Raw genomic sequence first — 18,045 nt, 5'->3', positions numbered from 1 at the left:
GCTTTCCATTTCTAAAAAGGTAATTTGTTCTATCAAACACAAATAAAATTCAATTAGAAATATAACAGGTACATATATATATGAATGTATATATATATATATATGAACATGTTTATATCATAATACTTAGTGTTTCAGGAAAAAATATGACATTAAAGAAATCTGCCATGGATATTATATTTATGTATATTTAAAAAAAAAAACAGGCCAGGCGCGGTGGCTCACACCTGTAATCCTAGCACTCTGGGAGGCTGAGGCGGGTGGATTGCTCAAGGTCAGGAGTTCAAGACCAGCCTGGGCAAGAGCGAGACCTCGTCTCTACTAAAAATAGAAAGAAATGATCTGGACAACTAAAAATATATATATAGAAAAAATTAGCTGGGCATGGTGGTGCATGCCTGTAGTCCCAGATACTCCTGAGGCTGAGGCAGGAGGATAGCTTGAGCCCAGGAGTCTGAGGTTGCTGTGAGCTAGGCTGACGCCATGGCACTCTAGCCAGGGCAACAGAGCAAGATTCTGTCTCAAAAAAAAAAACATACGTAACCTAAACATCTGTACCCCCATAATATGCTGAAATAATAAAAAAAAAAAAAACAGACTCTCACCACAATAAACTAAAATTGAGCTTTTTTCTATGAGTTTGCACAGCTGGGACACCAAGTGCTATATGGCATGCTCCATTAGTTGGTTTTTCTTGTTTTTCCTCCTGTCCATAGAAAATAATATAAAAAACTGTACCTCATAATCAGTTTAAATGGATTTTTTGGTAAAACAGGATAAAAAGCTAAGTTCATAGATAGAATATAAGCCATAATATGTGATTTCTAATGGTCATTTTACCAGTTTGGAGCCAACTTGAATCTTAAAAAAAATTTTGCATTTTTTTTCTTTTTTCCACTTGCCTGCCATTTATAATTATTTTTCTTTATGGGGATCTTTAAATTAGGATTACAAGAAATCTTCAGACAGATTTTATTGGGCCAGCAAAATGTTTTGTTTTTAATTTAAATTTGAATGTCTTGAGGTGGGGGAAGAACCTCCAACTATTCTGGGACACCCAGGTGTCCCAGTGCTTACGCCCAGGGAAGTCTGTGCCTTCATCTGTTTGGTCTCTGTAGTTACTTGAGTGTTTGACCCTTGCTTTAAAAGGTAGTAGCGGCTGATCTTAGCATACTATCATGCTAAGATCCTGTGCAAGGGCAGGAAAGAGAAAACGGCTAAGAATTCTTACGACTGTTGGGTTATAGCAGGTGCAGAGAAATATAAGTGAAGAGACAATTCATTAATTTAAAAATAATCACTGACCTCATCACCCATGTGAGACTGAAACTCAAACTTCATTGGTGGACAGAATGCAGCAGGGTACATCTCCATGAATCTCTGCTTATCACTCCTGGGCTCTAAATTGTCAACTGCATTCTCAATAATGTCTAGGCCTTCATGTCTGGAAGTTTCAAGGTTATATTCCGCAGAGAGATATGTTCTTAGTGCTCTGTTCAGACTTGCATGGTAGCCAAGATCACAGCACTTAAAAAAATAAAAGAACACCATATACAAACATTAAAATAAAATTGATCAAAGGCCTAAATGTGAGTCCTATAACTCTAAAACTCTTAGAAGAAAACATAGGGGTAAACCTTCATGATATTGGATTAGGCATTGGTTTCTTGGATATGAGATCAAAAGCACAAGCAATTAAAGAAAAAATAAATAAATTAGATTCAATCAAAATTGAAAATTTTTCTGTTTTTAAAAGACTATCGAGAAAGTGAAAGGACAACCCACACAATGGGAAAAAATTTTTGCATATCATATATCCGGATGAGGCACTTGTATCTAGAATAAAGAACTCTTGTAACTCAATAACAAAAAGATAAAGCCCAATTTAAAAATGGACAATGGATCTGAATAGACATTTCTCCAAAGAAGACATACAAATGGTCAACAAACATATGAAAAGATGTTCAACATCATTGGTCCATCAGGGAAATGTAAGTTGAAACCACAGTGAGATACTACTTCATATCCACTAGGATGGCTATAGTCATCAAGACAGATAACAACAAGTGTTAGAGATAACGGGGAGGTGCTGGAGCCCTCAAACACTGCTGGTGGGAATGTAAAATGGTACAGCCACTTTGGAAAACAACCTGGCAGTTCCTCAAAAGGTTAATCATAGAGTTACCATATGACTCAACAAATCTAATCCTAGGTATATGTCCAAGAGAAATGAAAACATATTTCCACACAAAAACCTGTAAACGAATGTTAATAGCAGAATTATTCATAAGAGCTAAAAAGTGAAAACTATCTAAATGTCAACCAACTGTTGAATAAACAAAATGTGGTACTGCCATACAATTAATACTGTTCAGCCATAAAAAGGGAGTACTGATACGTGCCACAACGTAGACGAACTTTGAATACATTATGCTAAGTAAAAGAAGCCAGTCACAAAACACCAAATATTGTATGATTCCATTGATATGAAATGTCTAGAATAGGCAAATCTATAGAGGCAGAAAGTAGATTGGCAGTTGCTAAGGGATGGGGGGAGGGAGGAATTGGGGGTGATGACTGAGGGGTGCAGGATTTCTTTATGGAGTAATGAAAAATGTTTTAAAATTGATTGTAGCGATGGATATACAACTCTGGTCAATATAGTAAAAACGAATTGTAGATTTTCAATGGGTAAACTGTACGGTATGTGACGTATACCTCAATAAAGTTGTTAAAAAATAAAAGAAGCAGTGTTACAGCTCTTTTAGAATTTATCTAGCAGGTTTTCTGGTCCTTGCTGGAAGACCCCCCACCCTCCAAAAAATATAAATAAAAATAAATAAATAAATAAAAGAAGCAAATCAAATGCTGAAAAAATAAAAAATAGCATTCAAGTTTGATTCGTGCAATACTGAGCTTGATACAATAATTTATTGAAGTCCATGCAGGCTGCAAATATACTAACTGTAATATTTTAGACTGGCATATTTTATTGAGGACTCAAGAATAATCTGTACTCTCTCAGAAGTGAGAAGAAATTCTTTCATTTTTTGAAAGAAGAACTGAGAAGATTTCAATCTGCCAAAATAGTCCGTGAATGTCTTCCCTCTTATCCACAGAATAAAATTCTTAGATAAGAAGTGATTGCCGAGGCTCTCTTATTGGAGATAGAATTTTGTTTAGTATTCCTAAGAATAAAAGAGCTTTGCTATTCTTAAATCTTCATTACCTTTAATTTGTATTTATATTTATTTTTTCCTGTGCATTTTAAGAGAATATGATCTAAAAATAGAATATAGCTCTGGAAATTAGATATGAATTACTGACAGCACAATTTGAAATTTGTATAGAAGAGCAGAATAAATTGCTTAGAGAGGAAACGAGTGACTTTAAAGGTATAAAAACCAGGTCACTTTTATATCGTTCCAATGAAATTCAATCAATCCAATTTGATTCAATTCAACTCACTAATTGGCCATTGATTAGGTGCCAGGAAATTTGCTAGGCTCTAGGCATATGAAGACTGGAACACAGTAAAAGATCTCCAGTAAAAGATCCCCATCGTCAAGGAATTCCAACAGAAGCTGTTTGTCAATTTGCTCCTAAAATGGTAGTAGAAGGGGCACAAAGGAAGCAACCTTTGTACCAAGGATATATCCACCAGGATGTGAACCACTGATCTACCTTTATGAAGGTACACATTCAATCACTGACCTGTCCTTAAAAATGCCAAAGTATTTGATTCCACCCTATACCCTCCAATTTCAGAATTATTAAATTTGGATTTTTTATGTAAAGAGATTGTAACGTCTTGCTATTCTAAGTTTGATCAATGGTTCAGCAGCAACAGCATAACCAGGGGCTTGTTAGAAATGCAGAAACTCTTGGGTCCCATCCTTTCTCACTCTTGTTAGAAACTCTTGGGTCCCACCCCTGACCTACTAATTCACAATTGGAAGGTTAAAAATTACCCACAGGTGATGCATATGCACATTAAAAGTCTGAGAAGCACTGCCCTACAACAATCAAGTAACAGGGTCCTGCAACCCTGTCTTTTGGGAGCGCTACTTCCCCAAGCAAGCAAGAGGACTTAATTAAGGATGACTTCATTAAAGAAATCAGAAAGTCGCTGTGACATCACATTTACAAATACAAGCAAGATACAATTGTGAAATGCAGCAATCGGTCTCATCATTAATACATTTCCAGCAGAATCAGCAGCACTCGAATATAGAGAATGATTCATTTTCGGTTAATTTAGACATTCTAGTCTCAGATGAACAAAGTCCTCTTTTATTCCCCTTGCTCCTCAAAATCCATAATGGTTCTATGGAGCAGTTTTATACACATCAGAGAGACTGAAAAATTATTCCATCTTTCACTAACGCCTCATTTTATGAAAACACGAATTTGTATAGGAAACGACCTCATTTCTTTGAGATGTAGCAGTTTTTAAAAATACCCCAAAAGAAGACAGATTCTACTTGATTATAATGAAGCAGATGACACAAGCTGCTTGACTTTCTGAGTATTGATCCCAACGGGACTTAATAAAATATTGAATTTGAGAGGATTGAAACCCAGAGAAAAGCCTTTTTCCCTCCCTACAAAAACCAAGTCTCTTACAACTTAAAAGAGAAAGAGAGAAGGAAAAACGAGAAAGGAAAAAAAGAAAGAAAGAAACCTAACCCCAACTACCCAACTGGCCTGGATCTCTGAAAGATACACACCAAGTTTTCATTATTCCTAGAATTTAACAGTTCACTCAAATTTTTAAGTGTGGCTTCTTGGGGGAATGAGTGTGAAGACTACAAAAGCGTCAGTGCCAGTTTCCATACCCAGTGCAGCCAGGTGGATGCTGTAGGTGGGGACCCAGTGAGAGACACGACTGCATTGTGCCTTCCTAACGGGCTGGCGGAAGCGTGCACGCGGCTTAGCAGCTGACCTAGGCGCCTGCTCAGTTGCCTTCTGAGCTTTAGGTGCCACACTTAGGAGGTTTCTGTGATGAGGTTTGATGGGAAATTTCCTTCTCTGACCCCCATGGCACTTGTCAGTCTGAAAGGTCCTTTACTTGGCATAATTTTGTTGCTTCTGATATGCAATATTTCTACAGTATCTTTTTTTTTTTTTTTGAGACAGAGTCTCGCTCTGTCGCCCGGGCTAAAGTGAGTGCCGTGGCGTCAGCCTAGCTCACGGCAACCTCAAACTCCTGGGCTCAAGCAATCCTTCTGCCTCAGCCTCCCAAGTAGCTGGGACTACAGCTATGTGCCACCATGCCCAGCTAATTTATTCTACATATATTTTTAGTTGTCCAGATAATTTCTTTCTATTTTTAGTAGAGACGGGGGTCTCACTCTTGTTCAGGCTGCTCTCGAACTCCTGACCTCAAGCGATCCTCCCGCCTCGGCCTCCCAGAGTGCTAGGATTACAGGCGTGAGCCACCACGCCCGGCCTCTACAGCATCTTTGAACTTAGAAACAAGAAACAGGAAAAAAATTCTTATTCAAGGTCTCCTGAGACAGCAAAGCTAGTCACAGAATCATCTCTTTTTTTTCTAAACAAGAAGCTGAAATGACACTGGATATGTTAAGATTCAAGATACTTGGTTAAAAAATCTAAAGCAATTCTATGGAGCTTATGAATTATTAATGACAATATGAAAAGCTAGCTTCTGCACAAAGAGCTGAGTTATAGCCCAAGTGCATTTAATGATGAAAATACATAAGAAACCAACAAAATATTTCATGAAAACAAAGCAGTGTTGTTTCTGACGGATGAAAAACTCTGAATGGATACATAAAATGATGGATTAAAACTGGGATGAAAAGACTGTTGGAAGCAGGAGGGTGTATTTTTTCTTTAAAATATCTGAAGTGCTGCCAAGATAGATTTCACTAGGTGTTAGTCTGAATTCATCATAGCAGGCTAATTTCCTTGGGCAAAAGGATTGCAAGTAGTAGCAAAATGAAGATGAAATCCAAGTATAGATGCTTCTCAACTTATGATGGGTTATGTCCCAACAAACCTATATCACTAAGTTGAAAATATTGTAAGTTGAAAAATTCATTTAATGCCCCAATAAACCCACTGTAAAATCAAAAAATTGTAAGTTGAACTACTGTAAGTTGGGGATCATCTGTATTAAGGACTGTGACAAATACTTCATCTTGTCCCAAACACTGAATCAGCTGAAATAACATGGTGAGTACAATGTCAGGTATAATTGGATCACAGCTGTTCAGGCGGATACTTTTTTTTTTGCATAAGCTCCTTGACAGGAGAAGCCCTAGTGGTATAGACGTTTGCTCCTAAGATGGGAGTTACATGGGAGTTACATAATGGAACTACATAGGAAACAAGTCCAACATTCATGCTTCCAGAACAGTAACAGCCAATGTCATTTGCCAGGGCAGCCCTGGAGGTACCTGGAGGGCAACCCCAAGCTCCCATGTGACTCCAGAATTAAACAGTTTATTGTGACAATGGCGAGGGGGGAAGTGTTCTACATTTTCTGCAGAAGGATTTTACCTTAACTTCTTTACTCCGGCCTCTGTCTGAGAGACTTCTTTGATTTGGTGTCCTGGGTCTTAGCTCTGGGTTTCAGTAAGCTTGGCTTTGATCATTCCAGAGCCATGGATATTGGGTAAAGAGTCCACTCCTTATTTTGAGTCTTTTGGTAAAATAGTGCAACCCAAGAAAAGCGAATTGTAAAAACACAGCTTTCAAAGGACCAGAAATACATAAGTTCAGAGCCAGATTTCTTCTGCATAGGTGTCTCTTTGCCCTTCAATATTTTTCTCCCTAACTATTCAGCACTTGACCCTAGAAACCACAAACACTTCTATGAGAGATAGGCATCTTATGGGACTGAATCAGATATCTAAACTTTTACAGGTGACTTTTATACACCTGTTTTCATGTCTGGGTTCCTGATGGCCCACAGAGAGCTGATAATTTGATTCTTGCTGCTCTTTTAATAACGGTAGCCCAGCATTTAGCAAAAATTGTTTTCAGTTTTCTCCTGAGCAATGAAAAGGTCAAAATGGGACATCTGTGTGACAGGAATGGATACAAAGTAGAAAACAGGAGAACTGACCTTGCATATGTTTGACCCAATAAGTAGGCTGAATAATCATTTGTTGCCTAATACACCTCCCACCCATCTATCCATCCACAAGCACTTCCTTTGGAGGAGCTGCTACTAGACTCATTTTTCTAGCCAAATCTCCGTAACCAGCCTGAATCAAATCACAAGAGAGGAAAGAGAACAAACAAAGCAAGCCCAAATAAATACAGGCCAGATGGTAAACACTATGGTGAAAATAAAGGGTCAGAGGAATAGGGAGTGTTGGGGGGAGAGGGTTTAACTCTTTTATATAGGGCAGTTGAGGTGCACCATGAATGAAAAGAATCAGTCTTGCAACGCTCTAGGAAAGAGTGTTCTAGACAAAGAGTGCAAAGACCTCAGGCAAGAAAAGGCTTGGTGGTTCTGTGGAACAGAAAAAAGGCCAATGTACCTGACATATGGTGACTCAGGGAAAAGTTGCAGAAGATGGCATTGAATGGTAGGTGGGCGCCAGTTCAAATAGGGTCTTGGTGAATAGTTTGGATTTTATTTGAAGGACAATGGGAAAGGTTTTGGAGATTACTAAATAGGGACTGACACATCCGATTTATGTTTTTTAATACTCTGGCTGTTTGGGAAGAGAATGGATTTTTGGAAGGTATGAATGGAATTGAGAAACATTTTAGGAAGCTTATTGCAATAGTGCAGGCAAGAGATGAAGAGGCTTTGTCTAGAAGATGATGTAGGTAGTGAGTGTAGACAGTGTAGGTAGTGAGAAGTGGCAAGGTTTGGGACATTTAGCAGGTAGAGATGACAGGATTTGATGATGTATTTATATGTGTGAATGAGAAAACTGGGTTTTCAGCATGTGCTACTACTGGGTGGAAAGTGGTGTCATTTTCTGAGGTGTGAAAAATGGCTAAGAAGAAAGCTGGTATCTATGTGGAGATGATGATGGTAAAGGCAAATGGATATAAAAAGCTGTGTTTTGGGTGTTTGACATGTTCAAGATGCCTATTCACTAGCCGGTTAGAGATGCCCGGGAGTCGGCTGGATATACAAATCTGAAGCCCAGGAAGGTGATCAGGGCTGGTGATAAAAAACCAGGGGCCACCAAATGGTATTTAAACCAGGGCATCAACAGACAGCTGATCATGCCTGGGCTTTAGGTGATTTTTAACATTCAGAGGTCCAAGCAAGAAGGACAGGCGAGAGCACTGGAGACTGAGAAAAGAGAAAGGTGGGTGCTGCAGGAGGAAGCCATTGGATGCAGTTTCCTTTAAGCAAAGGCACATGGCATTTCCACTGGAAGGAACTTTAAAAGCCAACTACTTCTATCATCCAGCTCATTTCAGTTTTGAAATACCCTTTCTATCACAAAGGGATAAAAACATGCCTAAATCAATTTACATGATGATCACTATAGTATCCTAACCCATTACATGATCTCTCTATAATCTTCCTGATAAGAGTTCAGGTCTAATGGGGCCTACAGCATTACAATTTGGCAGATTTTCATGGGTAAATCTTAATATCATTATGGAGGCAGAAAAGTCAACTAATCATGAAAACTCTGAACTCTGAATAAGTTGCTTTTTAATTAAACACATGTCCCAAGAGACAAAAAGATAAGGCTAAAAGCTTTCACACAGCTGATTATTCAGAAACGATAAAATAAAGATGGCATGCAATATATGATGCAATCTAATTTCGATCTTATTCTGCATAAATGGCCAATAAAACACATGTGACAGATATCTCTACAAAGAAAATTGGCTAGAGTAGGGGATTATTCCCTGGCAATATTCCACAATAATAAAAAAAGATTTATCCTTTAAGCCCCAAAGTGACCTGCAAACTTTTACAGGGAGAAATTGGAGACCATGAAACTGTACTGTAAGGATGATAAATACTTTATTATTACTGGGCAGGTGCTCTGGGACAAAGCACCAACGCAATTTTATTGTTGAGAGTTGAGTTTCTCTGAATGCATTTTGAAGGTGCAGAATTGAACTGGAAGTGGCTACGCTATCAGTAATGTAATCTTAAAACCAGTTGTTTTAAGAATTCCAAATTTCCAGAGTGGTGAATTTGATTATAGATCAAGGAATGCTAGCACTAAGACTCGTACTCTCCTCTAACTCTTTTCTCTTAGCAAATCATAAGCACTTGAAACTCTTAGCATTCAGTTACAAACATTTGTCACCTGTATGATTTTTCTTCTGGTTGTAACACATCCTTATTCTTCCAGGATAATAAGTTATAGGCTCTTTTGCATATGATATTGGGGATAATAATTATTACAGATATTAAACCTACTATGTACAAAACTACAATCTATTTTCCTCTATAAATATGCCTTTATCCTCTCAAACCAATTAAACTTCCTTTGCCCAATATTTACAACATATTTCTTACAATTCATATTTATTCTTTAGAATGACGTCATAAAAATCCTTATTTGTTGTGAAATTAATTCTCTATTCTACTTCCCAATTGATTCCAAAATAAGAGGTTGTGATTCTACAAACTAAAATTTATTTAGGACTTTCTTCAGAGACAGAGGAGAAGCCCTCTTCAAAGTCTTCTGTTTAAGTGTTACTCTGGCTTAACTAATGCTTGGTTCATTTTATAAAGCAGGGGTCAGCAAACTATGGCCTGTGAGCCAAATTGAGCCCACGGCCTGGTATGGCAAATAAAGTCTGACTGCAACACAACCATGGCCATCTACTTATTTAGTATCTACGGCTGCTTCTGCACTGGAGTTGAGTAGTTGTGACAGAGACCACATGGCTCACAAACCCTAAAATATTTACTATCTAGCTCCTTACAGGAAAAATTTATCATCCCTTGCTCTAAAGCATAGTGACCAGTGCCAATGACACGGTGAACACCCACAGCTAGAAGGTGCTCTCTAATACTCCTGCACATTTCTGCTCCAACAATTAGTCTGCATGCCTCCAAGAGTCAACTGTGCAATCTTTGTGCCACTTATATTTATTATAATTACAATTTGATTAAATATTAAAAAAACTGATAAAGTAAGTATGAAAAGAATTGTTGGAAAGACTTAAGAGTAAACAAAATTGCTATTGCATGAGGCAAAGGTGTGATAACTGTGCAAGACTGTGAAAACACTGTAAATATCCAGAATATTTTTTCTTCTACACAAAAGAACTGAAAACTAGAAATCACAGATAATACAAATGTGATTTGTGTATAAGAAGCTTACTCAGAACTCTGTAGAAAAAGATAAATCATAATATTAAAAAATTGGCAGGTACAAGTATATTGGTAAGCTTTAGATTAAAAATATTTAAGGTGCGCATTTATCATTTTTTATAACTCCCTGATTTTTATTTTTTAAATATAAAATGTGCCACACCTACAGAATAGTACAAAACATATATGCTTCTTTTAAACAAATAATATATTGCTGATATTTTAGAAGTTCCCCAAGTTCCCCCTCCCCAATCACAACTCCTTTCCTTCTCGCTAGAGATAACTCAGTATCTGCAGTAGCTAGAAACATCTAAACTTCATCTTGTTTAGATGTCTCTACAGTCAAATATTTTCAGCTGAAATAAAAGAATATACTTGGTTATCAATTGAGCCATCATTTTCTTCATTATATTACAATTAATATCAATAAACTTTAGAGTTCTGACATCTAACATTTTTAATGAGGACTTGATCAAGAAGTTCATTTACCTACTAAGTTCATGAGGTGTTTGTGTTCAGTAATGGGACTCATCATAATATTAATTCATTGATCCCAATAGGGCACAATGAAGTATATAAGATTTACTAAAACTAAATTCCAGTAGAACTCCAACAACCATTATTTAGAAATGAATAGAGGTTTTCTACATTGGTAGCCATCTCTCAGAGAGAGGGAGAGAGAGAATGTATCTTAATAATTTAAACTAATATTGATAAGTAAAGGTAAAGTCTATCTAAAACAGATAAGAATTAGAATTGTTAAATATTTTTAAAACCATTAGATCACCTCCAAATATATTTAAAAGACTTGAAGTAGTCTATCAAAGTGTTGGATTACTGAAGTTTTTAGCTGTAGTAGTTAACAAAAGGGGATTCCATAAAAAGGGTGTCAATGGTATGTATGTAAATTGATTAGTCTGAAGTGCTTAAAACCATTAAAAAACTGTTATGCCCCTTTAATTTACATTATTAACTTGTACTCTAAGAAAGGATTTTGCTGACCAAATGTAAATTATAGCTCAGACATTGCTGAGTTCCAAATTAGTAAGTTTCCAATTTAATAAAACCCAAACTTGAGAGGTTTTAAAATAGCCATAATTTGTTGTGTTATAAACTATATGATGGAGGAAATCAGAGTCACATCACCCTGAGCCAGTAATTTTAGCATCACTATTAGTGGTTTAAATAGATGTTGTTATATGCCTACATAAGACGCAGCAGCATCACCTATGATGTATTTCTATTGCAAAGTGCTTAACTGGAATTCATCAAGCCTTTATCGAAAGTTCACTTTGTAGAAAATACAGGGGAAAGAGAAACAGGCTAACTGACATGACAAAGAGGTAATCACACAGCTCCAGAAGCTGGGGCATTCTGAGGAAATACTGTCTATGTCCCTTCAACAAGGGACTTTGCTAGATAAAAAAAAGACTTAAGGGATACACTAGCCAGACACAATGTGTGATCCTAAATTAGGTCTGGTCTAGACACACTAGCTATCACAAATTTGGGGTCACAAATGGACTATGATCTGGTTATCAGATGAGACAAAAATCTACTGAGATGGAAGGATGAAGATCATGGACTGAAAAAAGGAAGGTTGGTCTGGGCATGGTGGCTCACACCTGTAATCCTAGCAATCTAGGAAGTCGAGGAGGGAGGATCGCTTGAGGTCAGGAGTTCAAGATCAGCCTGAGAAAGGGTGAGATCCTGTTTCTACCAAAAATAGAAAATATTAGTCAGGTGTGGTGGGGAGCACCTGTAGTTTCAGCTACTCGGGAGGCTGAAGCAGGAGGATCACTTGAGCCCAGGAGTTTGAGGTTACAGTGAGCTATGATGACATCACTGCACTCTACCAGGGGTGACAGAGTGAGACTCTGTTTCAAAAATAAAAAAAAAAAAAAAACAAGGAAGGTTGAAGAGCCATATGTGAAATATGATTTCATATTCTTTTGGTCTAAAAACATGTGTATGGACACATCGAGAAAGTCTAGGTTTTACCAGTGATGATCTCTGATCTCGTGTGGCAACAATGGGATCATTTTATTTGTGCTTGTAGTACTTTTCTAGTGTTTTACAAAACACATGTACTGGTTCTGTAATAATAAAAGAATGGTTTTAAAATACAAATTCTATGGAAAATTTGTGACTTTTTTGTGATATCAATAGAACCACTCATGATGGTCCATCATAGAAAATTTGTTAGAATAGAGACAGATATTGACATGAGTAGAAGCTAAGGGGAAACTGGAGGTTTATATAAAAAGGTTTCAACTTGAATTCCTTGACTGTTTATAATGCGTTGATTTAATCAACATACATTTGCGGCCTTTCATGTCATTTCCCATACAAAATCTTGTGCATTAAAAATGTTGTCTCGACTTTTTCTCACTGGAGGCATAACAGCTCTTCTCATTATTATTAGATAGCTCAGTATAAAATGCACTTTGCTAAACAAACTCACAAAGCATAAAGGATTCTGATTCTAGATACCTTTGCATAATAATCACCTGCTTCTTTTTCACCAGGAAGGGTCAAGCTTAATGGTTTTGGGGATCACCACTACATATGCAAATGGGATTCCTACAAAATAGGCAACCATTTTTCACATTCTAATTGCCTTAAAAGTGAGTCAAAGAACATAAAAATTATTTTCACTAAGAGAGTACTCAATTTCAGTTGGATATGACAACAAACCAATTTCATGTCATGTTTAAGTTATATTATTTGAGAATTGTTCACATTTTAAATTTAAGGCTGAACTTTTAAGAGTCCAATTTTTTAAAAAATTGAAAATATTTAACTGTTAATCGACATATTTAACTATTACTTATTTAGGTCAGAGTTAATTAGATCTGGAGGTTAAAAATGTCTGAATTTGAAGCCTACCACTGATTAGGTGTGTGACATTAGGCGAGTTATCTAGCCTAAGTAAACCTCAGGTTTTTTTTCAATCTATAAAATAAGGATAACAATATTTACCTCATAGGGTTGTGAGGATTAGATGAGATTATGCTTAGGAACCTGCCTGTCACATAGTAAGTGCTCAATAAATATCCTTGACAATGATGGTGACTCTCTCATAATCCTGACATGCCATTCTTGTCCTATATATACCAAAAATACTGAGGATGCTCCTCTACATCTTCGCACAGGTACCCAATAGGCATCTCAGTCTTACTAGATTTAACAGGACTGCTGCTGTCACTCTTCAGCCTGCTTCTCTTCTGGGGTTCCCATCTCAGTAGGTGGCATCGTCATCAACCTAGGAGTCATTTCTCGGGACCTGAACCTTGCGGTCATTTCTATTCTTTCTCACCCACTATATCAAATTCCGATTAGCTCTATCTTCAATGTGTTTTGGATCCTACCACTTTTTATAGGTCTATCACTACCCCACCAGTCCAAGCCAGCAACATCTTTAGCAACTACAAAAGACTCTTGATAGAGGTCCTTGTTTTCACGCTCGTCTTTCAGATGCCTTCAGCCTATTTTCCACTCAGCTGCCAGAGTGAGTCTTTAAAATGCAAACCAGGTGATGTCACTTCCCTGCTCAAAACTCTTCAGTGGCTCCCCCTCACACACAGAACCAAATCCAAACCCCTTCCCTGTCTAAAAGACCCCAAGTGATTGGACTTCTGCAGGCCTTATCTCCTAGCACTTTCCTTCTTGCTCACTCAGCTCCAGCCATCCTGGCCTCCTTTGCTATTCCTTGAGCATCTTTTTTTTGTTGTTTTTTCTTTTGAGACAGGGTCTCACTCTGTTTCCCAGGCTAGGGTGCAGTGGCATTAGCACAGCTCACCACAATTTCAAACACCTGGGCTCAGGTGGTCCTCTGGCTTCAGCCTCCCGAGTAGCCTGCCACCATGACCGGCTAATTTTTTATCTTTTATAGAGACGAGGTCTCGCTCTGTTGCCCACGGTGTTCTCGAACTCCTGACCTCAAGATATCCTCCCACTTAGGCCTCCTAAAGAGCTAGGATTACAGGTGTGAGCCACTGCACCTGGCCCTCTCTGAGCATTTTGAGCTTTCAAAACACACCTCTGCCTCTGCACTTTAGCCTTGCCTGTCCTGTATGAGGGACTCCTTCCCAAGATACCCCCACAGCTCTCCAGCTCACTTAGCTCAAATATCAGGCTTTTCAGACCACCCAGTCAAAAGAAGCACCTCCACAGCTCTGTTTTATTTTCTTCACAGCATTGTCATGACTTATTTTATATGTGCATATGGATATATACACATGTATATATATATGTAAAGTCATTTACAGTCTGTTCCCAACTCCTGTATAAACTCTATGAAGGTGAGGACTTTGTTTTATTCATTACTGGATTCCCACTAAGAATAGCGCTGGGTACCTTGTATTAATAGTTATTAAAGAAATAGTTTTCAACACATGGAGAGTTTTCCTTGTGTTAAAACTGTTTTGGGTTTAGCCAAGTACTCCAATCACTACCAAAATAAGTCCTAAACAAAAAAGTAAGTAGAGAAGTTGCATAGAATTAGTTATTCTATATTTCATATACTTTGCAGAAAACTTACAAGTCTAAGTTCGAAAACAGTAGTATTTATTTTTAGTCAGGAAACCTAGTAGAATTTTTTTATCCAGGAAATGTACCAGTAGTATAACAGAAAAAGTGCCTTTTATTTCATCAGAGTGCTGGAAGAAATACGTATTAAAAACATAAAAAAAGCTTCTGCATTTAAAACAATCAAGGGATTAGTTACTTGATTGAAATATTTGTAACAAATGAAAAGAAAAAAACATTTTCCCTGGTTTTATTTATTACTACATGGTTTTGTATAAAGAAATTATGATATTATTGGGATAAAATAGTTTTGAGACTAAAATAAAAAGGAAAAGTCACATCAGAGTGATGATAAGCTAAAAAAAAATAATTCCCTCTCTTAACAGTTATTTTGGTAAAAGTCTCAGACTGTGGTTCCAAAATAATAAATGAGCACATGAGCCTTAAATTCACCATAAAAATAAAGTTGTTTTTACCTACTGTATGTTTAAATTATGACAGCTACTATGAGCCATGAAAAATAATTTTATAATATCATAAAACTATGGAATCCAATCAATACGAAAGAGTATATGAGTAAATTCCAGTAGATAACTCTGTGAACCTTTCTTATTTTATCTGTGTTTTTCCTATGGCACTCAATAACTTTTTACGTGTTCTCAGCAGGTAGTGGCATTTTTGGACACAGGATTTTTGCCTGTTTCATCTTTGCAGTCTCCTACGATGTTAGCACAATGACCGGGCTAACTCGGTACATCTTTTCTGAATGAAAGAATGAATGGATGATGCAGAGGGTTAAAGGTGGGGAAATAATGGCCTTAAACACTGCATAAATATAATAATGAATATATATTTGGAGAGTCTAAATGAGTCCAGTTACTGCTTTTTATATCATATCTTAAGAGAGAAGTATAGGGACCTAGATCAATCTATAAAAGTGGTTTATATGCACTCTATTTTGCTTCCCAGTATTGATTGCTGCTGTCATAAAGCAATCATTTGTGTAGCCATTTGAGAAGACATCTGTCTTCTCCACTTCAGATTCCACCGGGTAAGGACTGCATGTGTCGACTTAGAGCCTCAGCATTTCACAATAGCAGGGGCCCAACAAATGCATTTTGAATCAAGGAATACCGTTAGGGCCGTGCCACTGCATGACTTGAAAACGACTGGGAGCTGAGTGCAGTGGCGCGCACCTGTAATCCCAGTTACTTGGGAGGTCAAGGCAGGAGGATCGCTTAAGTCCAGGAGATTTAGTTTACAGTGAGCTATGATCACACTACTGCGCTCTAGCCTGGGCAGAGTGAGACCCTGTCTCGAAAAAAGAAGAGAGAAAAAAAATGACTGGGTCCCCTTCCTAGCGGAGTTCACCAGGCGCTCACAGCTTCACAATACCTAACAATCTATTTTTCATTGGTTTTAGGATACATACTTTTTCACATGCATCTTACACTCGATAGTGTCTTGGTAACACGTTTAGTTCAATTGGAAGTATTTTTTTCTTTCTTGAGTACTACATAAAATAATAGTCTTAAGAAGTGGTGTTTTCCAATGAATGAAATATAGTTATTGTTCATTTTATTTTAGTATGAAAAATACAAAAACTTCAAGTACTTACATCAATTAAATCTGAAAGATCATGAATATAATACTTGAAAACTGAGGCATTGGTTGCTTCAAGCGTTAGAAGATATTCATTCCGTGCCTTAATTGATTTTAGCTTATTTTCTGAATATTTTGCTTGTCTCTGAAATGAAGAAGATTCAGGCATCAGGAAAGAAAGCAAAGTCATTTTTAAACAAGACAGGAAAACATACACGAATTTTTATTAATCTAAACAATTTATTCCACATATACAAATGACCATGGAAGTCCTTTGCCCAAAGTACATTTTGAATCTGATTTAAACAGCAAACTAAAATTACCCAGCTACAGGGAATAACAACGATGTATTTGGGTTGGGCTTCAGGCCCATTTGCAAAGAAATCTCTTTGTTAATATTCAAGTTCTCCACATTGTGTATCGAATACTTGGCATTCACCAGTGAATGATGTCCAGCTGTTATTACATGATTTTTACATTTCTTAAACATTTTTCCATTCCCATGGGAGGAAATGCATGTCATTTCGCAATAATTTACAACTTGCGTATATCAGCTATTACATCAGGGTTCTTAGCTTTGTCTCCTCAAATGAGAACAGAAAGGCTCTGCAATATATTTTTACTCACCTTTTCTTTCATTTTTTCAATTTTCTTCACAGAGCTTCGCCGCTGGTGTCTCTCTTCTAGTCTAATATGGAAGACTGGATCACCAGATCTTCCAATTTGCTTTTCCTCTTGTTTCTCGGCCTCTTTCAGCTTGCTTTCAGCACTGATGCTCTCTGCATGATACATATGGTATGTTTTCATCACCTGTGGAAAAGTGACCCCAAATTGTTAAAAGATGTCTGCCTGTAACCTAAGAGTGAATGGGAACCCTTATAGGACACACATGTTAAAAATATCAGCTTCCAACTGGCAGGGGGAAAGGCAGATTGTTAGTAAAATGGGTGAATTATGGACTACTGCTTCTACATAAAGCAAACAGAAATATGCAAATTCACCTGCCAGGAAGAAGCACTTCGGGGACAGGCATTGATGAAAAAATGATTTACCGAGTCTTATGCATACTTTCCAATGTACTTGAAAAGTTCTCTTAAGCTTGTAAGTGTTTCTCTAAAATCTCCTCTGTATTATTAATTTTCAGGGAAAAAACCATTTACTCATGAATCAATTTTAGCCCAACCAAATCTCCAAATTAACAGTCCTTATTAAAGGCATTTTATTGCACAAAATCTACCTGTCAAAAAACATAAATATTAAGGTTTATACATAGTTTTAGTTTAAAAAACATTGTTTTTCTGACCACAGAGTAATACTTTATGCTCAAAATAGAAAACATATGGTACCAAAAAAAAAAAAAAAATGAAAGAAAAGAAACAAAGAAAGAAAGAAAATAAAAAGCAAGCAAAGATAACCACTGTTAAGATTTTGGTATATAGTCCTCCAATCTTTTCCTTATGAAAATAAACACACACAGAAACACACACACACTTCTTCATTTTAAAATGCCATATATAAATTTTCCCTTTAAAAAACTGGGGTCATCCTGTATTTATAATTTCTAATGTTCCTTTTAACTTAATATATCAAAACATTTTCCTATATCATTAAATATTCTTCTAAAA

General features: G+C 36.9%; 1 protein-coding gene across 2 annotated transcripts in view; it reads right to left on the bottom strand.

Annotated features, from left to right (window-relative positions):
- SRGAP1 (SLIT-ROBO Rho GTPase activating protein 1) overlaps positions 1 to 18,045 on the bottom strand; it is a 279,045-nt gene that overhangs the window by 57,478 nt on the left and 203,522 nt on the right. For both annotated transcript variants that reach the window (XM_012661554.1, XM_012661555.1), the window contains 3 exons: positions 17,048 to 17,230; positions 16,437 to 16,565; positions 1,306 to 1,527 (listed from right to left, as the gene is read on the bottom strand). In XM_012661554.1, coding sequence (XP_012517008.1) covers positions 1,306 to 1,527; positions 16,437 to 16,565; positions 17,048 to 17,230 — 534 coding nt within the window. The remainder of the gene's footprint in view (positions 1 to 1,305; positions 1,528 to 16,436; positions 16,566 to 17,047; positions 17,231 to 18,045) is intronic.

This window comes from Propithecus coquereli, unplaced genomic scaffold (assembly GCF_000956105.1).
Source record: "Propithecus coquereli isolate 6110/MARCELLA unplaced genomic scaffold, Pcoq_1.0 Scaffold72, whole genome shotgun sequence".
Classification (NCBI taxonomy): domain Eukaryota; kingdom Metazoa; phylum Chordata; class Mammalia; order Primates; family Indriidae; genus Propithecus; species Propithecus coquereli.
The sequence above is the reverse complement of the archived record's forward strand: the minus strand, read 5'-3'. Positions and strand labels throughout refer to the sequence as shown.